This window comes from Humulus lupulus, chromosome X (assembly GCF_963169125.1).
Source record: "Humulus lupulus chromosome X, drHumLupu1.1, whole genome shotgun sequence".
NCBI classification, from domain to species: Eukaryota; Viridiplantae; Streptophyta; class Magnoliopsida; order Rosales; family Cannabaceae; genus Humulus; species Humulus lupulus.
In genome coordinates this window covers 41,796,607-41,822,724 of record NC_084802.1, presented here as the reverse complement: position 1 = coordinate 41,822,724, position 26,118 = coordinate 41,796,607, and the positions used below count along the sequence as shown (strand labels likewise).

The 26,118-nt window shown below is 34.1% G+C and overlaps 4 protein-coding genes, 1 non-coding gene and 3 pseudogenes across 5 annotated transcripts; 7 read left to right on the top strand and 1 right to left on the bottom strand.

Moving 5' to 3' along the window:
• Positions 1-1,009: 1,009 nt before the first annotated feature.
• LOC133805751 (fatty-acid-binding protein 1-like) lies at positions 1,010-2,160 on the bottom strand (annotated as a pseudogene).
• Positions 2,161-6,361: 4,201 nt separating this feature from the next.
• On the top strand, positions 6,362-8,718 carry LOC133803693 (DNA-directed RNA polymerase subunit beta'-like; annotated as a pseudogene).
• A 160-nt stretch (positions 8,719-8,878) lies between these two features.
• On the top strand, positions 8,879-13,099 carry LOC133803692 (DNA-directed RNA polymerase subunit beta''-like). Its single transcript, XM_062241806.1, is given in 6 exon segments — positions 8,879-9,133; positions 9,136-10,641; positions 10,644-11,152; positions 11,154-12,084; positions 12,087-12,962; positions 12,965-13,099. Coding segments are annotated over 6 exon segments (4,143 nt in total). The 5' UTR covers positions 8,879-8,883; the 3' UTR covers positions 13,036-13,099.
• Positions 13,100-13,150: 51 nt separating this feature from the next.
• Positions 13,151-14,122, top strand: LOC133803697 (small ribosomal subunit protein uS2c-like). Its single transcript, XM_062241808.1, has one exon. The coding sequence runs from the start codon at positions 13,322-13,324 to the stop codon at positions 14,030-14,032; it is 711 nt and encodes a 236-aa protein (XP_062097792.1). The 5' UTR covers positions 13,151-13,321; the 3' UTR covers positions 14,033-14,122.
• A 95-nt stretch (positions 14,123-14,217) lies between these two features.
• LOC133803696 (ATP synthase subunit a, chloroplastic-like) lies at positions 14,218-15,574 on the top strand. The gene has a single exon (XM_062241807.1). The coding sequence runs from the start codon at positions 14,250-14,252 to the stop codon at positions 14,991-14,993; it is 744 nt and encodes a 247-aa protein (XP_062097791.1). The 5' UTR covers positions 14,218-14,249; the 3' UTR covers positions 14,994-15,574.
• A 460-nt stretch (positions 15,575-16,034) lies between these two features.
• On the top strand, positions 16,035-17,424 carry LOC133803698 (ATP synthase subunit b, chloroplastic-like). Its single transcript, XM_062241809.1, has 2 exons — positions 16,035-16,289; positions 17,013-17,424. Exons 1-2 carry the CDS (start codon positions 16,132-16,134, stop codon positions 17,422-17,424), a joined length of 570 nt encoding a protein of 189 aa, XP_062097793.1. The 5' UTR covers positions 16,035-16,131.
• A 63-nt stretch (positions 17,425-17,487) lies between these two features.
• Positions 17,488-19,045, top strand: LOC133803694 (ATP synthase subunit alpha, chloroplastic-like; annotated as a pseudogene).
• Positions 19,046-21,125: 2,080 nt separating this feature from the next.
• On the top strand, positions 21,126-21,213 carry TRNAS-GCU (transfer RNA serine (anticodon GCU)). Its single transcript has one exon. It is a non-coding gene; the product is annotated as a tRNA-Ser (tRNA).
• The last annotated feature ends 4,905 nt before the right edge of the window (positions 21,214-26,118 follow it).

Genomic DNA, 26,118 nt, shown 5'->3' with positions numbered 1-26,118 from the left:
CCTAGCTATTTTGGTGTATGGTCATTTTTTTCCTTTTTTAAAATACCACAAAAACATGAGCTTTAAAGCTTAAAATAACAATTTTGCAAAGCCCAATACTCACAAAACATGGGTTGAAAGTGGCTTGTGACACAAGAAGGTTTTGACCCATTCCCAGCCAATGGGGAAGTGCCACGTAGGCGGCTGGCTGGGAGAGTTGGGTCCTATGGGTTTGCTGCGTTGGGCCACTGGAGGAGGAAACTTCGGATGGGCCTGCAGATTGGGGAATCGATGCGTTGGGTCTGTTGGGATTTGGATGTGAGAGGTTGCTGGGTTTGCTGCTGGGAATGACACGGAGTGAAGCTGCTGGGCTGGTGAGAATTGCTGAGGACAAGTGGCAGGTGAGGAGCTGGGACGCGTGGTGCGAGGAGAAGCTAGCAGCGTCAGGCAGCTCGCAGGCTCGACTCGGCTTGGGGGCTCGGCTCGACTTCAGTGGGCTGGGGAGGAAAATGGGCCTGGGCTTCTCCTTCAGTTGGGCTTTAATCTCAAGAATACCATTTCCTCTTCTCTTTTTGTCAATTTTAACTATTTCTTTCTTCTATCTTTTTATTATTGTCCAAATGCAAATTATTTCCTGAAAATTAAATATAAATTAAATTAAAAATTAATATTTTCAATTAAAACAAATATTACAATAAATTCATAAAAATATTAATTAAAACTTAATTTATCTTATATTTTAAAACTAATGAATTTGCATTTTTGAGCACTAATCAACATGTTACTACAAATGGATTCTTTCCCACAATTTGCTCATTATTAAAAAAGGCCAAGTAAACAAGAGCATAAATTCAATGGCCAATAAACTTTAAGCGGGGTTACACTCTAATCTTATTAGGTAACATTAACGCAGGTAACATTAAAGCATGAGGAGTTATAACTAAGACTTACAAAAATTAAAAAAAAAATTAAAAAATTGAAGCCTTACTCTGTAATCGACAGGTTTCATTACATTTAAAAGAACTTTTCCCTATTTTTGAAGAAGTGAGGCTACATTGAGCTTAACATCTTCTTTGGCTTGTTTATCAAATGGATCTTCTCCAATATAACGATCCAAAATTGACTACACAGGAATTTGCTCTAGATACTTCCGACCTCTTTACTATCAACTGAAAGAAAATTCAAAGAAAGTGTTAAGATTCTACCTTATAACGAATTTTACTCCAAAAGTTACATTTCACTCCCAGCTCAAACTTATAAATGAACCAAAGTTCTCTAAATGATTAGTATTTGGATATCCCCCATATATTAGACTGACCATTTATTGTATGAATTTTTTTTGTTCTTTTTTCTATTATTTCAATCAATTGGGAAAGTCTTGTGTCCATAACTATATTATAGAATAATTTTGTAGAGTGAGTTGACATCTTTTCAAATTCATACAAGCTCATTGGTTTAAGAGTTGGTGTACTAATTCTACATGTATTATCACTTCCTGGTGGTGAAAATTCTCATACCTGAAACCATCTATTATGAAGGAAATAATAAAGGAAGTTAAGGAATATCTTACTTGTCATTTCAAGTACATAGCCCTGTTCCCTTGCATGTTCGATCACGATGAATCTTATATTCATCTTTGAACTGAGAAGTGAACCTGCAATTGTTTTGGCTATTAAGTTGTTTCTAAACTTTTACTAAATGGCACTCATTTCCTAAACCAACAATTGCCAGCTGCAACTACTACAAATCAACAAGGTTGAGACCGTTGAAAGATTCAAAATTTATCAGCTTATGATATTATTATTTTTTTCATAACATAAATGTGGTTGATAAAGATTCACCATTGAAAAAGTTCTTTATTATCCGGTCCCCAAAACTTTTGCAATTTGCATGCCACTGATTCCTCAAAGCATTTCGCACAGATCGAATGCTCAATTTGCTATACATTATTTGAAGCCAAACAATCATGCTTATATCATTTTCTATGAGATCGTCATCAATAAACGCTTTGCTTTCCTCGATTTCACAACTAGACAATATTTTTCTAGTTCTCCCCCAACATTTTCTTTACGCATTATTATTAGCATAAATGTCTATTTACAAGCCAAAATCAACGTCATTGTGAAATATGAGTCATCATCCAAAGTCCCAATCATATTACATCACTCGGATTGCCAACATGGCAGTAGTTAGTTAGGCTGAAACTAACTCATCAGCTCACAGTCTCAACAGCCATCAAATATGTTATGACTACTTGAAGTCAGTTAGAAGATTCAAAAGCTCTCCAACACTCATCATCTACTATATATAGCCTAAATTCATATTGGATTTAGGTTAGATTGTGGTGTATTCACTAGATTCATTGTAGATAGATGAGAGAGAGTTCATTTGTGAGAATTGAGAGGATTCTTGTGTGAGCTGAAAGAGAAAGTGTATTGTGTTCGTACACTTGAGTGATCTTTGAGGGTGTAATCTGTTCTTACTGATAGTGGATTTGACTGAGGTTTTCTGCCTCGCCTTGGATGTAGGATCAACCATCTTGGTTGATTCCAAACCAAGTATTCTTGGGTGTTGATTTTCTCTTACATTTCTGTTCATTACATTTAGTTTTCTTACTGTTTGATACATTGTCTTGACTGCAAAACTTGTTGTCTTAACACTGGAACTTGTGAGTTCTTTGTTTTGTTTTACTATGATTGAGCATTTAACAGGGTTCAATCCTCAACAACTGGTATCAGTGCCAAGTTCCGAGCTGGGAGAGGTCGCTGTTGCCTTTGAAAAGAATCTCATGAGAAAGATCCAACTTCGAAGTTCAAACATATTCAAGAACTCGTTTACTGGCCAGAAACAATTCTATTCAGAATGTCGACTTCAAAGTTTGAGGTGGAGAGATTTGATGGCAAAAACGACTTCAGTCTTTGGCGCACAAAGATGAGGGTTCATCTAGGGAATTTGGGTTATGAAAAAGCTCTGAAAGAAGAGAGATAAATCTCAGGGAAATTGGAATAAAAAAGAAGAGGTGTTGAAGAAAGACAAGAACATGATCATCTTAAGTCTAAAAGATCAAGTGTTAAGAAAGGTTTTCAAGGAGAAAACTACGTATGCAATGTGGAATAAGTTGGAGCAACTGTACATGACCAAGGCGTTACCGAATCAGATTTATCTCGAGCAAAGGTTCTATGGTTTCAAACTGGAAGAAGCCAAGTCGATCGATGAGAACATTGATGAATTCACCAAGCTAAATCTCAGATTTGGAATCTATTGAAGTGAAGATCGATGAAGAGGATCAAGCAATTTTTCTGTTAAATTCATTGCCAAAAGCCTATGACAATCTAAGAGATACACTTAAATATGGCAAAGAAACTGTCATTGGAAGAGGTGATTGGAGTTGCCTATTCAAAGGAGCTGGACTTGAACACCAATACCAAAGTGTCAAGATCTCAAGCAGAGGGTCTAAATGTCAGAGGAAGATCTGAAAAGAAAGAAGGCAATCAAAACAGAAATGGAAAGAGTAATGGTCGATCAAGATCAAGGTCAAGAAATAAAATAACACGTTGGAAGTGTAACAAGGAAGGACATATCAGAAGATTTTGTCCACAAAGAAAGGCTGAAAGTCAGAAACAAGATTCAGACAATGGTGATGCAGCTACTTTTTCTGATGGTTACAACAACGAAGATGCAAATGTGTTAACAGTTTCTGTAGATGATCCAAAAGAGGAATGGGTCATGGATTCCGGATGCACATTCCACATGTCACCTAGGAAAGATGGGTTCTTCAATCTGAAATTGGAACCTGCAAGTTAAGTCTTGATGGGAAGTAACCATTCTTGCATAATACAAGGAATTGGTTGCATCAAAATCAAAATGAAGGATGGTTCCATAAATGTATTCTATAATGTTAGATTTATTCCTGATCTTAAAAGAAACTTATTGTCTCTTGGTGTTTTAGATTCAAAAGGATATAGCTACAAAGCTGAAAATGGAGTTCTAAAGGTGACAAAAGGCTCAATGGTGATCATGAGAGGAGAGCTTAGACATGGGTTGTACATACTGTAAGGAGACACTCTCACAGGATCCACAACTATGTCTACACAAAATATAGACAAGACAGAGATGTGGCACAAATGATTGGGACATATGAGCCACAAAGGACTAGTTGAGTTGGGTAAGCAAGGTCTTTTAGATTCTAAAGATATTAATGATCTGAAATTTTGTGATACTTGTGTAATAGGAAAGTCTCACAGATTGAAATTTATAATTCAATTCATAGAACTAAAAGCATACTTGATAACATACATTCTGACTTGTGGGGTTCACCACAAGTCCCTTTTTCTCTAAGAAAAACTCAATACTTCTTGTCTATAATTGATGATTACTCTAGAAAGGTTTGGGTTTATTTTCTCAAAACTAAAGATGAAGCTTTTGGAAAATTTAGAAAATGGAAAATAATGGTTGAACACCAAACCATGACAAAGGTTAAGAAACTGAGAACTGATAATGGTTTAGAATTTTGTAATAAAGAGTTTGATGCATATTGTAAGGAACATGGCATTCTTAGACACCACACTTGCACAGATACACCACAACAAAATGGTCTTGCTTAACATATGAATAGGGCCATTATGAACAAAGTTAGATGTATGCTTAGTGATTCTAGTTTACCAAAATATTTTTGGGCAGAAGTTGCTTCTAGATCATGCTTTATTATAAATAGATCTCCTTCTTCCGCATTAGATTTTAAAGTACCTGAATATATGTGGTTTGGTGTACAACCTAACTATCATCATATAAAACCTTTTGGTTGTATTGCATTTGTTCATGTGAACCAAGGAAAGTTAAATCCGAGGTCCAATAGGGGTGTGTTTGTTGGTTATCCAAATGGAGTAAAATGTTATAAAATTTGGACAATAGAAGATAAGAAATGTGTTATAAGTAGGGATGTCATTTTCAATGAATGTTGTTTTTATAAAACTAACGAAAACTCTTTAGAATCAACCAGCTCTAAACAAGCTGAGCAGAATGACAAATAACAGGTGGAATTGGAAGATTCACTGGAGGCTTATAATCAAGGTGGAGCTATTGAGAGTGAATCTAAGCATACAGCTGATGAAACAATTGATTTCGAAGATGAGACAGAAGTGCATACAGAAGAGAATGAATATCAAGATTATCTTTTGGCTAGAGACCGAGTAAGGAGAGAAATCAGACCACCTACAAGATTTGTTCAAGCTGATTTTACTGCATTTGCATTCAATGTTGCAGATGCATTAGAGCTTCAAGAACCAGCAAGTTATAGTGAAGCTAGAAAGAGTACAAAATGGGAAAAATGGAAAAGATTCATGAGTGAGGAAATGGAATCACTGTTCAACAACAAGACATAGGAATTGGTTGATAGACCCAGGAACAAGAAGGTGGTAGATTGTAAATGGGTATACAAAAGGAAACCAGAGATCATTGGAGTTAAACCATCTAGATTCAAAGCAAGGTTGGTTGCAAAAGGTTTCTCACAGATTGAAGGCATTGATTATCATGAAGTCTTCTCATCCGTTGTAAAGCACACTTCAATTTGAGTAATCTTGTCTATTACAGCAATAAATGATCTAGAATTGGAGAAGCTTGATGTGAAGACATCATTCTTACATGGTATGCTAGAAGAGGAGATTTTGATGCAACAACCAGAAGGGTTTCTGCAACAAGGAATGAAAGACAAGGTTTGTCTACTGAAGAGGCCTCTCTATGGTCTGAAACAGTCGCCTAGACAATGGTATTTCAAATTTAATGAATATATGCTCAAACTGAAATTTCTGAGATCAAAGTATGACAGTTGTGTTTACTACAAAATTCTTGAGGACGTGAGCTTCATTTATCTCTTAATTTATGTTAATGATATGCTTATAGCTTGCAAACATAAATCTGAGATGTTGAAGTTAAAAAGGTTGCTAAGTCAAGAATTCGATTTAAGTCACTTGGTCCAGCTACAAGGATTATAGGAATGGAAATAGCTTGGGACAGAAGCAAGGGTATTTTGACTCTATCTCAGAAGGGGTATGTAAACAAGATTGTGGAATTATTTGGTCAAAAGGAGGCAAGATCAGTCAACACACCAATTGGAGCACATTTCAAACTGAAATCTATAACAGATGAGGAAGGATCTTGTGAAGAGAAGAAGATGGAAAGAATTCCATATTCTAATGCGGTTGGAAGCATAATGTACTCAATGATTTCAACTAGACCAGACTTAGCCTATGGAATTGGTCTAGTAAGCCAATTTATGAGCAAGCCAAGTCTTGAAAATTGGCAGGCTATTAAGTGGTTACTTAGGTACATGAAATGCATAACTAGTTTGAAGATATGCTACTCCATGATCGAATTAGGATGTCCCATATTTGACATGTCTCTTGGTAAAAGTAACATGAAACTCAGAATTATAGGTGTGTTCAATACTCCCAAGTAAAAAGGGAAATTGGTCTATGGTCAATTTAAGTAACAAATAAATCGATTTTATAGTTATACCTCGTGAAAAAAAAGACTTATTTCTTTATGTTATGTGTAATTAATCATTCCTTTTCGTTTAGAAAGAAATGAAATTCTGTTTCTATCCAAATAAGCAAATATGTCATGGTTGTCGGAGTTTATTCATCGCATATAGGCTTTAAGGACGTCGTGACATAACCGTCGAGGCGAAGCAGGGACCTAAAAGATTGAATGGAAAGATACATAGACAAGTAAATCCCTTATGAATTGAATTCGAAGGCATTTCTTTACTTTAATTAAGTTTACTTAAGTTAAAGAGGGGGATTCATCATTCGAAGGGAAGTAGACTACTCAAGAACTTCACATTTCATTTCTTTTTTTTTATTGAATTAGTAATTCAATAAAAAAATAATTCAGAAAATATAATAAAAAGCCAATAAATAAAAAAAAAATCAATAAAGAAGAATGAATCAATGAAATGTTGCTTGATCTTCTTTAGGAACTTGAGTAAGGAGTAGATTGGGGGTTTTATAGAATTTGAAAGTGAAAATCCCCCCTTTTTATCTTTATTTGGTGTAACTACTTGAGCCGGATGAAAGGAAACTTTCACGTCCGATTTTGAAAGGGGGAGATCCTATAGGATCCTATCCAAATTTTTCTTTTGCTAGGCCCATAGCTAAAAAACCTACTTTCTTATGATTACGAGGTTCATTCGAATATGAAATCCAATCCTGGAAATATAGCATCCCCCTTTTTTTTACTACTCACGGCTTCGATGCATTTCGAAATCGAGAAATTTCTACTGGAGCAGGTGCTATCCGAGAACAATTAGCCGATCTGGATTTGGGGATTATTATAGATTCTTCGTTAGCAGAATGGAAAGAATTAGGGGAAGAAGGGCCCACGGGTAATGAATGGGAAGATCGAAAAGTTGGCAGAAGAAAGGATTTTTTGGTTAGACGCATAGAATTAGCTAAGCATTTTATTCGAACAAATATAGAACCAGAATGGATGGTTTTATGTCTATTACCAGTTCTTCCTCCCGAGTTGAGACCAATCATTCAAATAGATGGTGGTAAACTAATGAGTTCGGATATTAATGAACTCTATAGAAGAGTTATCTATCGAAACAATACTCTTATCGATTTATTAACAACAAGTAGATCTACGCCAGGGGAATTAGTAATGTGTCAGGAGAAATTGGTACAAGAAGCTGTGGATACCCTTCTTGATAATGGAATCCGTGGACAACCAATGCGAGACGGTCATAATAAGGTTTACAAGTCGTTTTCGGATGTAATTGAAGGCAAAGAGGGAAGATTTCGTGAGACTCTACTTGGCAAACGGGTTGATTATTCGGGGCGTTCTGTCATTGTTGTAGGTCCTTCACTTTCATTACATCGATGTGGATTGCCGCGCGAGATAGCAATAGAACTTTTCCAGACATTTGTAATTCGTGGTTTAATTAGACAACATTTTGCTTCGAACATAGGAGTTGCTAAGAGCAAAATTCGAGAAAAAGAGCCGGTTGTATGGGAAATACTTCAGGAAGTTATGCAAGGGCATCCCGTATTGCTGAATAGGGCGCCCACTCTACATAGATTAGGCATACAGGCCTTCCAACCCATTTTAGTAGAAGGACATGCTATTTGTTTACATCCATTAGTTTGTAGGGGATTCAATGCAGACTTTGATGGAGATCAAATGGCTGTTCATGTACCTTTATCTTTAGAGGCTCAAGCAGAGGCTCGTTTACTTATGTTTTCTCATACAAATCTGTTGTCTCCAGCTATTGGGGATCCCATTTCCGTACCAACTCAAGATATGCTTATTGGGCTCTATGTATTAACGAGTGGTAATCGCCGAGGTATTTGTGCAAATAGGTATAATCCCTCTAATCACAGAAATTCTCAAAATGAAAGAATTGGTGATAATACCGATAAATATATAAAAGAACCCTTTTTTGGTAATTCCTACGCTGCAATTGGAGCTTATCGGCAGAAAAGAATCCATTTAGATAGTCCTTTGTGGCTCCGGTGGCGACTCGATCAACGCATTATTACTTCAAGAGAAGCTCCCATCGAAGTTCACTATGAATCTTTGGGTACCTATCATGAGATTTATGGACATTTACCAATAGTAAGAAGTATAAAAAAAGAAATTCTTTGTATATATGTTCGAACTACTGTTGGTCATATTTCTCTTTATTGCGAAATCGAAGAAGCTATACAAGGGTTTTGCCGGGCCTGCTCATACGGTACCTAATCATATGGTATCCAAGCTAAGTAGTTCTCTGAATCCAGTGTGAATTCGAGTCCCTCCGGTTCAACAAGGAACATAATTCCTGAATTTCTACTCGAATCAAGATCGAGAAAAGGAAGTTTTCCAATCATTGACTCAAACCCATTGTCAAACCCCACTCATCAGAATATGGAGGTACTTATGGCAGAACGGGCCGGTCTGGTCTTTCACAATAAAGTGATAGATGGAACTGCCATTAAACGACTTATTAGTAGATTAATAGATCACTTCGGAATGGCATATACATCCCACATCCTGGATCAAGTAAAGACTCTGGGGTTCCGGCAAGCCACTGCTACATCTATTTCAGTAGGAATTGATGATCTTTTAACAATACCTTCTAAGGGATGGCTAGTCCAAGATGCTGAACAACAAAGTTTTATTTTGGAAAACACCATCATTATGGAAATGTACATGGGGTCAAAAAATTACGACAATCTATTGAGATATGGTATGCTACAAGTGAATATTTGCGACAAGAAATGAATCCTAATTTTCGGATGACTGATCCTTTTAATCCAGTTCATATGATGTCCTTTTCGGGAGCTAGAGGAAATGCATCTCAAGTACACCAATTAGTAGGTATGAGAGGATTAATGTCGGATCCACAAGGACAAATGATTGATTTACCTATTCAAAGCAATTTACGCGAAGGACTATCTTTAACAGAATATATCATTTCTTGTTACGGAGCCCGCAAAGGAGTTGTGGATACTGCTGTACGAACATCGAATGCTGGATATCTTACACGCAGACTTGTTGAAGTAGTTCAACACATTGTTGTACGTAGAACAGACTGTGGCAACATCCAAGGGATTTCTGTGAGTCCTCGAAATGGGATGATGTCGGAAAGAATTTTTATCCAAACATTGATTGGCCGTGTATTAGTGGACGATATATATATAGGACCACGGTGCATTGCCGTTCGAAATCAAGATATTGGTATTGGACTTGTCAATCGATTCATAACTTTTCAAACACAACCCATCTCTATCCGAACTCCCTTTACTTGTAAGAGTACGTCTTGGATCTGCCGATTATGTTATGGTCGGAGCCCTACTCATGGCGACCTCGTCGAATTGGGAGAAGCTGTAGGTATTATTGCGGGTCAATCTATTGGGGAACCGGGCACTCAACTAACATTAAGAACTTTTCATACCGGTGGAGTATTCACCGGAGGTACTGCCGAACATGTACGAGCCCCTTCTAATGGAAAAATCAACTTCAACGAGGATTTGGCTCATCCCACACGTACACGTCATGGGCATCCCGCTTTTCTATGTTTTATAGACTTGGATGTAATTATTGAGAGTGAAGATATTAGCCATAACGTGACTATTCCACCAAAAAGTTTGATTTTAGTTCAAAACGATCAATATGTAGAATCAGAACAAGTGATTGCTGAGATTCGCGCAAGAACATCCACTTTTAATTTTAAAGAGAGGGTTCAAAAACACATCTATTCTGACTCTGAGGGAGAAATGCACTGGAGTACCGATGTATATCATGCACCAGATTTTACGTATAGTAATGTGCATCTCTTACCAAAAACAAGTCATTTATGGATATTATCAGGAAGCTCGTACCGATCCAGTGTAGTCCCTTTTTCAATCCATAAAGATCAAGATCAAACGAACGTTTATTTTCTTTTGGCCGAAGGAAAATATATTTCTAGCCGTTCAGTAAATACAGTAAATAATGATCAAGGGAAAGGGAAATTCTTTAGTTCAGATTTTTCTGGTAAAAAAGAAAGCAGTATTCCTGATTATTCAGAATTTAATCGAATTATAGATAGGGATCATTGTAATCTAATATTCCCTTCTATTCTCCACAAAAATTCTGATTTATTTTTATTGGCAAAGAGGAGAAGAAATAGATTCATCATTCCATCCAATGGATTCAAGAACGAGAGAACGAACTAATGCTCCGTTCCAGTATTTCGATTGAAATACCGATAAATGGTATTTTTCGTAAAAATAGTATTCTTGCTTATTTTGATGATCCTCAATACAAAAGAAAGAGTTCCGAAATTACTAAATATGGGGCTATAGGTTTGCATTCAATCTTCAAAAAAGAGGATTTAATTGAGTATGTAGGAATCAAAGAACTTAAGCCAAAATACCAAACGAAAATAGATCGATTTTTTTTCATTCCCGAGGAAGTGCATATTTTACCCGAATCTTCTTCCATAATGGTACGAAACAATAGTATTATTGGAATAAATACACAAATAACTTTAAATACAAGAAGCCGAGTAGGCGGATTGGTCCGAGTGGAGAAAAAAAAAAGGATTGAACTTAAAATCTTTTCTGGAGAGATCCAGTTTCCTGTAGAGATGGATAAGATATTTCGCCACAGTGGCATCTTGATACCACCGGGAAGGGTAAAAAAAAAAAATTAAGGAATCCAAAAAATTGAAAAATTGGATCTATGTCCAATGGATCACACCTACCAAGAAAAAATATTTTGTTTTGGTTCGATCCGTAATCATATATGAAATAGGGAACGGTATAAATTTAGAAACACTTTTTCCCCAGGATTTGTTGCAGGAAAAGGATAATCTAGAACTTAGAGTTGTAAATTATATTCTTCATGGAAATGGCAAACCCATTTTGGGAATTTCTGGAACTAGTATTCAATTAGTTCGGACTTGTTTAATGTTGAACTGGGATCAAGACAACAAAAGTTCTTCTAGCGAAGAAGCCCACGTTTACTTTGTTGAAGTAAGTACAAATGGTCTGATTCGCGATTTCCTAAGAATCAACTTAGCGAAACCCAATATTTGGTATATCAGAAAAAGAAATGATCCGTTAGGTTCAGGATTGATCTATGAAAATAGGTCAGATTGTACCAATCCATTTTATTCTATTTATTCCAAGGAAAAGATTCAACAATCACTTAGACAAAATCAAGGAACTATTCATACGTTGTTGAATAGAAGTAAGGAATCTCAATCTTTGATAATTTTGTCATCATCTAATTGTTGTCAAATGAGTCCATTCAACGATGTACAATATTCCAATGGGATAAAAGAATCAATTAAAATAGACCCTCTAATTCCAATTAGGAATTCGTTAGGCCCTTTAGGAACATCCTCTCAAATTGAGAACTTTTATTACCTTTTAAAAACTCATAATCAGATCTCGGTAACTAAATATTTGCAACTTGACAATTTCACACAGCCTTTTCAAGTACTTCAATATTATTTAATGGACGAAAACGGGATAGTTTATAATTCCGATCCTTGCAGTAACACCCGTTTGAATCCATTCAACTTGAATTGGCAGTTTTTTGATAATAATTATTATCATAATTATTATAAAAAAAATCCACAATAATTAGCCTTGGGCGGTTTTTTTGTGAAAATGTATGTATAGTCAAACATGGACCACACCTAAAATCGGGTCAAGTTATAATTGTTCAAATTGACTCTGTAGTAATAAGATTGGCGAAGCCCTATTTAGCCACTCCAGGAGCAACTGTTCATGGCCATTATGGAGAAAAACTTTCCGAAGGAGATACATTAGTTACATTTATATATGAAAAATCAAGATCTGGGGATATAACGCAGGGTCTTCCAAAAGTGGAACAAGTGTTAGAAGTTCGTTCGATTGATTCAATATCAATGAACCTAGAAAAGAGAGTTGAGGGTTGGAACGAACTTCTAACAAGAATTCTTGGAATTCCTTGGGGGTTCTTGATTGGTGCTGAGCTAACTATAGTCCAAAGTCGTATCTCTTTGGTTAATAAGATCCAAAAGGTTTATCGATCCCAGGGTGTGCATATCCATAATAGACATATAGAAATTATTGTCCGTCAAATAACATCAAAAGTGGTGGTTTCAGAAGATGGAATGTCTAATGTTTTTTTACCCGGAGAACTTATTGGATTGTTGCGGGCGGAACGAACGGGGCGCGCTTTGGAAGAAGCAATTTGTTACCTAGCTATATTATTGGGAATAACGAAAGCATCTCTAAATACTCAAAGTTTCATATCTGAAGCGAGTTTTCAAGAAACTGCTCGCGCTTTAGCAAAAGCCGCTTTACGCGGTCGTATTGATTGGTTGAAAGGTCTGAAAGAAAATGTTGTTCTAGGGGGGATGATACCCGTTGGTACCGGATTCGTTGGTACCGGATTCAAAGGATTAGTGCACTGTTCAAGGAAGCATAATAACATTCCTTTGGAACCCCAAAATAAGAATTTATTTGAGTGGGAAATGAGAGATATTTTATTCCACCACAGAGAATTATTTTCTTTTTGTATTTCAAAGAATGTACATGATACATCAGAACAATCATTTCTAGGATTTAATGATTCCTAACAGCAGACTCATCCTTTTTGTCTATTTGTGGTTGCAGTCATTTGATTTGGTAATAGTAATAAGGAGAATAATAAAGAATAGAAAAGAAAGATTGAAAAAAAAAATGAACGGCTTGGATCGCGTATCAACGGCCAATTTCTGTTAGAAGAAAAGGTTCCATGGGAACTATTATTTTTTTCTATTTTCAGGGTACCTCATCTCTTTTTTTTCTTTGAAAAAAAAAAAAGAGAAGAAGTGGGGGGAGAAATGACAAGAAGATATTGGAACATCAATTTGGAAGAGATGATGGAAGCTGGAGTACATTTTGGTCATGGTACTAAGAAATGGAATCCTAGAATGGCACCTTATATATCTGCAAAGCGTAAAGGTATTCATATTATAAATCTTACTAGAACAGCTCGGTTTTTATCAGAAGCTTGTGATTTAGTTTTTGATGCAGCAAGTAGGGGAAAACAATTCTTAATTGTTGGTACCAAAAATAAAGCAGCTGATTCAGTAGCAGGGGCAGCAAGAAAGGCTCGGTGTCATTATGTTAATAAAAAATGGCTTGGTGGTATGTTAACGAATTGGTATACTACAGAAACGAGACTTCATAAGTTCAGAGACTTGAGAACGGAACAAAAGACGGGCAGACTCAACCGTCTTCTGAAAAGAGATGCGGTTGTGTTGAAGAGACAACTATCTCACTTGCAAACATATTTGGGCGGGATTAAATATATGACGGGGTTACCTGATATTGTAATAATTGTTGATCAGCAAGAAGAATATACGGCTCTTCGAGAATGTATCACTTTGGGAATTCCAACGATTTGTTTAATCGATACAAATTGTGACTCGGATTTAGTAGATATTTCGATTCCAGCGAATGATGACGCTATAGCTTCAATCCGATTAATTCTTAACAAATTAGTATTTGCGATTTGTGAGGGTCATTCTAGCTATATACGAAATTCTTGATTAATAATAAGATAAGGAAATTATTTTGGGAACTCCATAGAATATAGATTTATTGAACCGATTACTATTCCTGAATCGCACAAAAGAGATAAAAATAACTGAGGCTTTGATGTGATTAGTTGATATTCAAAATAGACGATTCTTGTGGGCGAGTCGAAAAAGAGCTGGGTGAATCAAAATAATTTCTTTTAAAGTTCTATTTCTTTCAGAGGGTAATATGAATTTTTTATTATGTTCCATCAACACACTAAAAGTGTTATACGATATATCCGGCGTGGAAGTAGGCCAGCATTTTTATTGGCAAATAGGAGGTTTTCAAGTCCATGCCCAAGTACTTATTACTTCTTGGGTTGTAATTGCTATCTTATTAGGTTCGGCCATTCTAGCTGTTCGTAATCCACAAACCATTCCTACAGCTGGTCAGAATTTTTTTGAATATGTTCTTGAATTCATTCGAGACGTGAGCAAAACTCAGATTGGAGAAGAATATGGTCCATGGGTTCCATTTATTGGAACTCTATTTTTATTTATTTTTGTTTCGAATTGGTCAGGGGCTCTTTTACCTTGGAAAATCATACAGTTACCTCATGGTGAGTTAGCCGCACCTACAAATGATATAAATACTACCGTTGCTTTAGCTTTACTCACGTCAGTAGCATATTTCTATGCAGGCCTTAGCAAAAAAGGATTGGGGTATTTTGGTAAATACATTCAACCAACTCCAATCCTTTTACTCATTAACATCTTAGAAGATTTCACAAAACCCTTATCGCTTAGTTTTCGACTTTTCAGAAATATATTAGCTGATGAATTAGTAGTTGTTGTTCTTGTTTCTTTAGTACCTTTAGTGATTCCTATACCTGTCATGTTCCTTGGATTATTTACAAGTGGTATTCAAGCTCTTATTTTTGCAACTTTAGCTGCGGCTTATATAGGAGAATCCATGGAAGGTCATCATTGATTAGTTTTCGCCATAGTCTTTTTTTAGCTTAGCCTGACACAATGTATACGCTTCGCAAGGGAATCCACTTAGGCTTAGGGAAGATAGGGGTTTACAAAAAAGGAAATTTATAACAAAAAGAAACAAAAGGGGATTTATTAGGAAAGGAGGGGGGGATCGAACTAGGTGTATGTAATCTACTCGCTATAAGACAATTTTTGTGGATGTTTCAAAGAATTATTCTAGAATAGAATTTGAATGAATCTAAGATACGAATAGTTGGTTTACGTTATAGGGGAAAGACATGTATATGTGATATTAGATATTAACTAGGTATATATGAACTAAAAATATATCTAATTTGTACTACTAGTGTTGTCTAGGAATTCCAATAGTGTTGTCTAGGAATTCCGACGAAAGTCTTTCTCTTTCGTCTGTAATTTTGAGTTAAATATTGAATGAAGTTAAATCACGAATTAAAGAACAAAGAATTCAAAGAATGATTCCGAAGAAAAGAAAAAAAGAAAGAAATGGAAGAACAAAAGTGGTACGGATTCACAAAATTACGTGGATAGGAACTAAAAAAAAAAGAGATATCGAAGTAGTTCTGATAATTCACGAATATTCTTATTTTATTTAATTTCAATTAAGGGTTTTTAGTTACTTTAAACTGAATAAATTTGAGCGATGGAATTAAGTAAGTCATAATTCATTGGTTGATTGTATCATTAACTATTTCTTTATTTTTTTGTTTTGGTGCGAGGAACTTATCATGAATCCATTGATTTCTGCCGCTTCCGTTATTGCTGCTGGATTGGCCGTAGGGCTTGCTTCTATTGGACCTGGAGTTGGTCAAGGTACTGCAGCGGGACAAGCTGTGGAAGGGATTGCGAGACAACCAGAGGCAGAGGGAAAAATACGAGGTACTTTATTGCTTAGTCTGGCTTTTATGGAAGCTTTAACAATTTATGGACTGGTTGTGGCATTAGCAGTTTTATTTGCGAATCCTTTTGTTTAATCTTACAAAGAAAAATCTATACTATTTATTATTTCTTTATTTAGTGGTATTTTAAAAAATAAAAATAATAGAATAAATAAAAAAAAAAGAGATAATTATTCTATCTAATAATAATTCTATCTATAAGAAAGAGGAGACCATATGAAAAATATAACCGATCCTTTCCTTTCCTTGGGTTATTGGCCATCCGCCGGAAGTTTCGGGTTTAATACCGATATTTTAGCAACAAATCCAATAAATCTAAGTGTAGTGCTTGGCGTATTGATTTTTTTTGGAAAGGGAGTGTGTGCGAGTTGTTTATTTCAAGAATAGGTTGGATCCAACCAACTGCACTTTATTTTTTGGTATTAAGTAGGAAAGAAAGGGTGCATGATTCCACGAATTACTTCTAAATAAATTAAGAAATCATATTTAAGAACTATAGCATTTCGTGATTCATTGGTAAATCTTCTTTGATTCTCTATCAACCAATAATGTGGGACCATTAACAGGGTTAAAGCTAAACTGTTTGAAGTCCTGATACAAGCATGGTACTCTTTCTACTACCATGTTAATCCAGAAATGGTTTCAAAACGAAGAGTTGGGATTTTTTTCGATATAAAACACTCATGTCGATAAAAAACGGATTTAAACCTTTTATTTGATTGAAAAAATGAAAAAAAAATGTGTATTTCAATCCCCCCTTTTTTTATCCAATGCTAAGTGGATGACCTATGTATAAAGTAAGAGGAATTCTTTGGATTTGAGGAAAAAAAAGAAACAACTTTGCTGACAATTATTTGTTTGGTCAGAAGAGTCCTCCGAATATTTTTTTCTTGGATTAGTGAGCAGTTTCAATATTTTTATATTCGAATATGACTAGAGAAGAGAGGACAGGCTCATTACATTAAAAAAATATTTTGGGAATTCTGATAAGTATCAGAAGTAATTGAGCGTGAGAGCCAAATGAATCGAAAGATTCATGTTTGGTTCAGGAAGGGATCGTGGAAGTTTTAAAATGAATGGAAAGATAATCTACTTTCATTAAGTGATTTATTAGATAATCGAAAACAGAAGATCTTGAAGACTATTCGAAATTCAGAAGAACTACACGGGAGGGCCCTAGAACAACTGGAAAAAGCCCGGGCCCGCTTACTAAAAGTAGAAAAGGAAGCGGATCTGTTTCGAGTGAATGGATATTCTGAGATAGAACGAGAAAAATGGAATTTGATTAATTCAACTTCTAAGACTTTGGAAGAATTAAAAAATTACAAAAATGAAACCATTCATTTTGAACAACAAAGAGCGATTAACCAAGTTCGACAACAGGTTTTCCAACAAGCCTTACAAGGAGCTCTAGGAACTCTGAATAGTTGTTTGAACAACGAGATACATTTACGTACCATCAGTACTAATATTGACATGTTTGGAATGAAGAAAGAAATAACGGATTAGTCCTTCTACTGCAAGGATTATTTTTTTTTTGTTTGAAAGAAAAAAAAGAATTAAGAAATATTCATGGTAACCATTCGAGCCGATGAAATTAGTAATATTATCCGTGAACGTATTGAACAATATAATAGAGAAGTAAAGATTTTAAATATCGGTACCGTACTTCAAGTAGGCGATGGCATTGCTCGTATTTATGGTCTTGATGAAGTAATGGCAGGTGAATTAGTAGAATTTGAAGAGGGTACCATAGGCATTGCTCTGAATTTGGAATCAAATAATGTCGGTGTTGTATTAATGGGTGACGGTTTGCTGATACAAGAAGGGAGTTCTGTAAAAGCAACAGGACGAATTGCTCAGATACCGGCAAGTGAGGCTTTTTTGGGTCGTGTTATAAATGCCCTGGCTAAACCTATTGATGGTCGAGGTGAAATTTCAGCTTCTGAATCTCGTTTAATTGAATCTCCTGCTCCGGGTATTATTTCGAGACGTTCCGTATATGAGCCTCTTCAAACAAGACTTATTGCTATTGATTCTATGATACCTATAGGACGTGGTCAGCGAGAATTAATTATTGGGGACAGACAGAATGGGAAAATAGCAGTAGCTACAGATACGATTCTCAATCAACAAGGGCAAAATGTAATATGTGTTTATGTAGCTATTGGTCAAAAAGCATCTTCTGTGGCTCATGTGGTGACTGCTTTATAGGAAAGGGGAGCTATGGAATACACTATTGTGGTAGCTGAAACGGCGAATTCTCCGGCCACATTACAATACCTCGCTCCTTACACAGGAGCAGCTCTTGCTGAATATTTTATGTACCGTGAACAACACACTTCAATCATTTATGACGACCCCTCCAAAAAAGCACAGGCTTATCGCCAAATGTCTCTTTTATTACGAAGACCACCGGGCCGCGAAGCTTATCCCGGAGATGTTTTTTATTTGCATTCACGCCTTTTGGAAAGAGCTGCTAAATCAAGTTCTAGTTTAGGCGAAGGAAGTATGACTGCTTTACCAATAGTTGAGACCCAATCGGGAGATGTTTCAGCTTATATTCCTACTAATGTAATTTCAATTACAGATGGACAAATATTCTTATCTACTGATCTGTTCAATTCTGGAATCCGCCCTGCTATTAATGTAGGCATTTCAGTTTCCAGAGTAGGATCCGCGGCTCAAATTAAAGCCATGAAACAGGTAGCCGGCAAATTAAAATTAGAATTGGCACAATTCGCAGAATTAGAAGCCTTTGCACAATTTGCCTCTGATCTCGATAAAGCTACTCAGAATCAATTGGCAAGAGGTCAACGATTACGTGAATTACTCAAACAATCTCAATCGGCCCCCCTTGCGGTGGAAGAACAGATAATCACTATTTATACCAGAACGAATGGTTATCTTGATTCATTAGAAATTGGACAGGTAAGGAAATTTCTGCTTGAGTTACGGAATTATTTAAAAACGAATAAACCTCAATTCCAAGAAATCATATCTTCTACCAAGACATTTACTGAAGAAGCAGAAGCCATTTTGAAACAAGCTATTCAAGAACAGATGGAGCATTTTATCCTTCAAGAACAAGTCTAAATAAATTGATCTTTTTAAATCCGTAAATCTGTATATATTAAGTAAGAAGTGTATATAAGAACGGATCTTTTATTTAAGCCATTCAAAACATCTTTCTTGATATAGAAATATCAAATAGAAAATACATATGGAAATAAATTGCGTCCAATAGGATTTGAACCTATACTAAAGGTTTAGAAGACCTCTGTCCTATCCATTAGACAATGGACGCTTTTCATTTCAATTTTCTTTTTTATTTTTAATATTCGTAAAAAACGAATATAGGACAGGGCCGGGAGTTGGGTATTCAATTTGCATTTTAATAATGCAAATGGATTACATTAATTATATTCGAATTATTAAATAAGATTATTTTCTAAATTTTCGAATAATAGTATTTATTATACTTTAATTTGAAAATTTTTATTCAAATGAAAAAATTCAATATTATTTCAATTGAATTTATATTTAATATTTAGTTTTAAAATAGAAAGAATTTTCTAATATAAAAATAGAGAGATTGTTAGGAATATTGAATAGAGATAAGAAATCAAGTAAGCACAAGCGGGTTGCGGGAATCGAACCCGCATCGTTAGCTTGGAAGGCTAGGGGTTATAGTCGACGTTGATTCATCAGTTTTACTTTAACGTCTCTAATTCAAAACCGAACGTGAAACTTTGATTTCATTCGGCTCCTTTATGGAATATGGATAAATTTCCGAATGTAAGATATGAATTAAATTAAAAAAATTCAACCTATAACATCTATGTCAGCTTTTCTGTATGAATGCATTCAAAACGACCTGCTTTCTAGATGATCCTTATAGAAAAGAAGGGGATTCTAACACTTTTTCTAGTTACTTCGTTCTCTATTTCTATTTTAAAGAATCCTTAGGAAAGCGTTTTGTTTCTACCGAGCTAAAAAATTAGTCGATGTCTCTAGTAAACCAAAGTCATTGTTTAATAGCTATTTTGCTTCAATTTTCCCTATAACAAAAAAAATGGAAGATTTAGTTACGGTTAGAAATAAACTTTCTATCTTTATCCATGGATTCCTTACTCATACTCATTCAATTGGAAGTATTGATCCAATTTTTTAAAATTATGTTTCGTAATTCCACAATCCAATTTTTCAATTTGTAATTGACTCTTGGATACAAATCACGAGAATGTATATTTTTCCTCGAATTTTTCATTGAGAGGAAAAGGGTTAAATCCTTTTTACGAGATAAAGTTTTTGATCGGAATGGAATATTCATCAAACCGAGGGACCCCTTAACTATATAAGGGGTTAATAGAACGAATCACACTTTTACCACTAAACTATACCCGCTACAATCCCATTATTGTATATAAAGGGACTTTTTGTCGAACAAGCAACTCAGGCGTAATCAAAAGATAGGATCAAAAAAGAATCATGAAAATTAGAGCGGTACCGAGAGGACTTAATGAGATTAGGAAACGCAGACTCATTTAAATAACTAAAAACCAAGTCTTTTGCTAGCGGTTTTTGACGGATATGGATATGACTTGACAAAACTATTTAAGCCGTAACATAAAAATGCATTGTTCAAGAATTTATGGTTCTTTATTTTTTCTTAATTTTTTATTATTATAAAAATTTTAATAAAAAAAAAAGAAATATAATCAAAACAATATAATAAAAAAGGTGTCGATGTATTATAAAGTAAATCAAAGCAACTCAAAATAGTGTTTAAAAACAAAAAATAAAACTAATAAATGACATTTTGATTATATATCAAAGGAATCAAAACAGTCTTTCTTATGATTGTTTTAATATTTAATATAATAATAAGCATTTGTGTTTTCAAATTTAATTTTTAATAAATAATTAAAATTTGATTTGTTTTTGTTGGAATAAAAGAGGCCCGGCCCAGCTAGGTATTGACCAGGCCAAGCCGTGGAAAGAATAAGGTTTCTTTGGAAAAAATCAAAGAAAAGAGGTATTTTTTTGTATTTTATTTCTTAATTCTTATTTTTATATTATTGTTTTTTATATAGTTATATTTCTATATTGAAAAAAAAAAAGAATAATTACTATGTTCCATAAGCCAAAAAAAAATAAGGCTTTAAAAAAACCCTTCTTATTATGTATATATATTTTTTTCAATTGGGGGAGAGATGGCTGAGTGGACTAAAGCGTCGGATTGCTAATCCGTTGTATGAATTTTTCGTACCGAGGGTTCGAATCCCTCTCTTTCCGTTTTCATCAATAACTTTGTATTTCCTTTCGATTTTTTCGCGAGTTCCTTTTTTTATTTATTTTCTATAGTTATAGTTAAAAATGGGAAATAGCTAAAATCCTACTAAGAAATTTTTAAAATCAAGCAAAAAAAACAAAAAAAACCTCTTTATTTTTTATTCTTCACGTCCAGGATTACGCCCCGGATCATTAGATAGGAATCCAAAGATGAATAGAGAGACAAAGAATATTACTACCGTGTAAACAAATAGTTTTAGAGTAAGCATTAAACAATCTCCAAGATTCTTTTTTTAGGAAAAAAGAGAATAGATTCTCTATTTGTATTTTATACCGCATACCCTACTTTTTTCTATTTTTATTTTGATACCAATTAAGACTAGAAATAGAAAAGAATTTTCAAAAAAGTTTTTTAAAATACTTTTTAATACAAAGTGGAGTTTTTGTTCATTACCAAAAATTTTCTTTCATACCCACAATTAGACATTGTGGAAGACTTCAAGAGGTCTTGCAATGGAAAAAGACCAGAATAAGGAAGTGAAATGGGGTGTTCCCGATTTATTACAGCTATACCAGTCTGATCTTATCATATCTATAATTTTTTTGTTTTCAAATAAACGATGAATTTGTCTAGCACAGTATTAAAAATCTTAGCGAAAACTTACAGCGGCTTGCCAAACAAAAGCTAATAGAAAAAATAGAAGAGGGATTACTGGCATAAAATCCACGATTGGATTTAAAAAAGCGTAAGCCTCGGGCAATTTGGCGATGAAAAAACTACTTGAAGAAAGGGCAGAATTAAGACAGATACAGATCAAACTAAATATGTTAAGCATAACAAACATTTTATTCTTGAGGGTAATTGTATTTATTTTGATTGAGTTATTAATAAGGCGAGTTATTCATATAAGGCAAGCTGAATAAAAAGAAATTAAATTAGCTATACCAAAAAACCTTCTTTGATTTGAACTTGCCCAATCAAAACCCCTTCAATTCTCAAATTAAAAGTGAATCGAATAAATCATACTTTCATATAATATCTTAATTGAATTAGATGTAATGATCAATAAATTCATCAGTTTAATCCAATATCTACATATAGAAAAATTCTATCAATAATTTTTTTTATATTTAGGCTGGAGTTGACGAACAATCAAGATTACTATTAGTCTTTATTAGTGTCAAATAGAAATGGGGCGTGGCCAAGTGGTAAGGCAACGGGTTTTGGTCCCGCTATTCGGAGGTTCGAATCCTTCCATCCCAGAGCATATTCGTCTGCACACCCAACCCATTATGTGTATGTGATGATATTATTACATACTTAAACCATACTTAAGTCATATTATATCTTATATTTAGTATTCTATTTTTTGTTTTATCTATATTAAAGTTACTTGACGATGCAGACTCAAAAATAACTAATTTTCTTCTTTAAAGTTTTTTTTCTTTTTTTTTAACTATTTAAATTAAATTTAAAATAAAATAGTTTTAAATATGTGTATTTGGAGTGAAATTGAATTCTTGCTGAAACTTACTTCTTTATAAACTATATTTCATATAGAAAGAAAAAAAAAGTATAGATTACTAAGTACTAACCGAACCAATGATTATTCATGATTCTATAATGGAAGTAATTACATACTGGTTTCAAACTAAAGGGATGTTATGGTAAAACTTCGTTTAAAACGATGTGGTAGAAAGCAACGTGCGACTTGAAGGACACGATCCGCTGTGGATTCTTACATCCACCATTTCCTATTATATCGGAATGAAAGTGCTCTTGACTCGACATCATTTGTTCTGTTCCACTAGAACCGGGGGTTGTGATGTAAACCATATCATCCATGATGGAGCTCGAGCAGAACGTATTGATTCGTTTCTCGGAGGCAATAATCTAAGGTTAGTATCAATTAATAAATTGGGACAACTTTGTAAGTAAATTTTCGATAGAGAAATTGAAAGAGTCCAATTCAAGCAAGTTACAAATTCAAAAGTAAAGAATTGGTAAAACTCTTTCGATCAAATCAAAAGTGTATTACACAGGAATCAACCATTCGTATGATTCTTTGATAGAAAGAAATCCCTCAAAATGGTATGTTGCTGCTATTTTGAAATGATTCAAGATCACCGAAGTAATGTCTAAACCCAACGATTCAAGGCAAAGATAAAGGATCCCAGAACAAGGAAATACCGTTTCAATTGTCTCAACAACTAGAACTCGATTTAAATGAAGAATTAAAATGGATTCGAAAGGAGACAGACAAAAGGAGGATTAGAGACCGCTCAATAAATGAAATGAAATGTTTAAAGGATTTCCTTTGCGAGTTATACAACTTGAGTTATGAGAGTTCAAATTACAAATACGAATAATTTTTTTGTTGGAGAAAGAATAATAAACAAGTATTTAAATATAAAGAAAGACAATTCTGGGTCTAATTGATTTGATGATTTTCTGGATATATTTGACATTTGAATTCTCTACATAAACATAACTTGAATTTTCTTGAGCCGTACGAGGAGAAAACTTCGTATACGGGGGGCGTATTTTTTATCTACATCTATCCCAATGACCCATTTATCAAATCGTTGCAATTGATGTTCGATCACGAAGAGAAGGGAGAGCTCTTCGGAAAGTGGGGTTTTATGATCCGATAAAGAATCAAACTTATTTAAATGTTCCTGTTATTCTATATTTCCTTGAAAAAGGCGCTCAGCCTACAGGAATTGTTCATGATATTTCAAAGAAGGCTGGGGTTTTTATGGAACTTTGCCTTAATCACCAACCAAAATTCAATTAATCAAATATATAATATATAAAGTTTGGATTAGAATATTTTTTTTCTCTGCTATTTTTATTTTTTCTCTTTTTCAATTTTTAATTTATATCCTATTTAATTTAGGATTTCTACTATGAAGAGATATAGAAAAATATAGAATAAGAGATAGAGATATAGAATAATTTTTTTTTTAAATGTCGTCTTTTATAACAATAAAAATATCTTTTTTGGTTTTATTGATGGAATAGATAGAAAAAATATCAAGATAATAAACAATTTTGTCTTCCATTTTTGATATTATTGTGATATCAATGGGTGTTTTTCATAGAAATTATATGAACAAATAAAAAGCAAAGCATTCACTTTTTTACTTTGACTTATATCTTTTACTTATTTTATATTGATTGATATTAATTGAATAAACCTAGGTTTTTCTACTTCTTCTTTCATTTATTCGTCCGTTTACACCCTTTTCTTTTGTCTCTGTGTTGATTATCTATCCAGTGCCAATCCAAGATAAATCTTTTTTTTGTTGCCATTTCTCCATTGGATTCTTTTCTCAACATTGAAATTCATCATTCATATTGACAACAGTCTATCAAATAAATATAATCCGATCATGGACAATGGATAAATGAATCTATTTATCTCCGTCCCATAGATTTTATTTCATTCAAAAAACAAAAAATAAAGGGTTGATTGAATTTGCTGTAATACAAGAAGTTTTTTTGGTTTTGATTAAAATGATTAAAATAGAATAATGGATAACATAAGAGACAAGAGTTGGTCTACAAATATCTTTATTTTCATTAGATCTGTTCATTTTTATTATGTGCATAATTGATTATAAAATTTTCGATTTTTGTTTTGCCTTTTTAAAAATGAAATGTTTTGATTGCATCGTGTAATTCAATCTCTTTATTAGGATTTCGATTGTATCTATACATTCTAATTATTTTATTTCGGGTTGCTAACTCAATGGTAGAGTACTCGGATTTTAAGTGCGACTAGCATTTTTTACACATTTGTATGAAGCAACGGATTCATCTATACCATCGATATAGTTTGTAAGACCCCGACTGATCCTGAAAGGAATGAATGTAAAAAGCAGCATGTCGTATCAATAGAGAATTCTGAGAATCTTTCATTCTTACATTCTTACCTTCATTCTTACCATAATAGTCCCCAAACTTTCTTTAAATTGTTTGAATGAGAACAAATAAAAAAAAGAAATGAAAACAAAAGTGAAAATGGAGTCGAGTAAATAAATGGATAGAGCCCTACTAGAGGTTCCAATTATAGGGAAACAAAAAGTAACGAGCTCCTGTTCTTAATTTTTGAACGATTACCCGATCTAATTAGACGTTAAAAATATATTAGTGATTGATGCGGGAAAGGCCTTTCCCATGAGTGGATTATCTATTTTTTATGAGTCCTAACTATTAGCTATCTCCATTATGTGGTGGAGATAAATGTGTAGAAGAAGGCAGTATATTGATAAAGAGAGATTTTTTTTTTCAAAATCAAAAGAGCGATTGGATTGCAAAAATAAAGGATTTCTAACCATCTTGTTATCCTAAAATGAACCTAAATCGATTAGGTGAAAAAAGAGAGGATAGAGAGTCCCTTGATGAGTCTTACCTTTTTTTCCGAGGTATATATTTTTTCTTATTATAATACCTTGTTTGGACTGTATTGTACTATGTATCATTTGATAACCCAATAAATCCCCTATCCTATTTTCAGTTCAAATCGAATTTTAAATGGCAGAATTTCAAGGATATTTAGAACTAGATAGATCTTGGCAACATGACCTCCTATACCCACTTATCTTTCGGGAGTATATTTATAAATTTGTTCATGATCATGGTTTAAATAGAAATAGATCAAATTTGTTGGAAAATGTAGGTTATGACAATAAATCTAGTTTACTAATTGTAAAATGTTTAATTTCTCGAATGTATCAACAGAATCATTTGATTATTTCCGCTAATGATTCGAACCAAAATCCAATTTTTGGGTACAACAAGAATTTTTATTCTCAAATGATATCAGAGGGATTTGCAGTCGTTGTGGAAATTCCATTTTCCCTACGATTAGTATCTTCTTTAAAGGGGACAGAAGTCGTAAA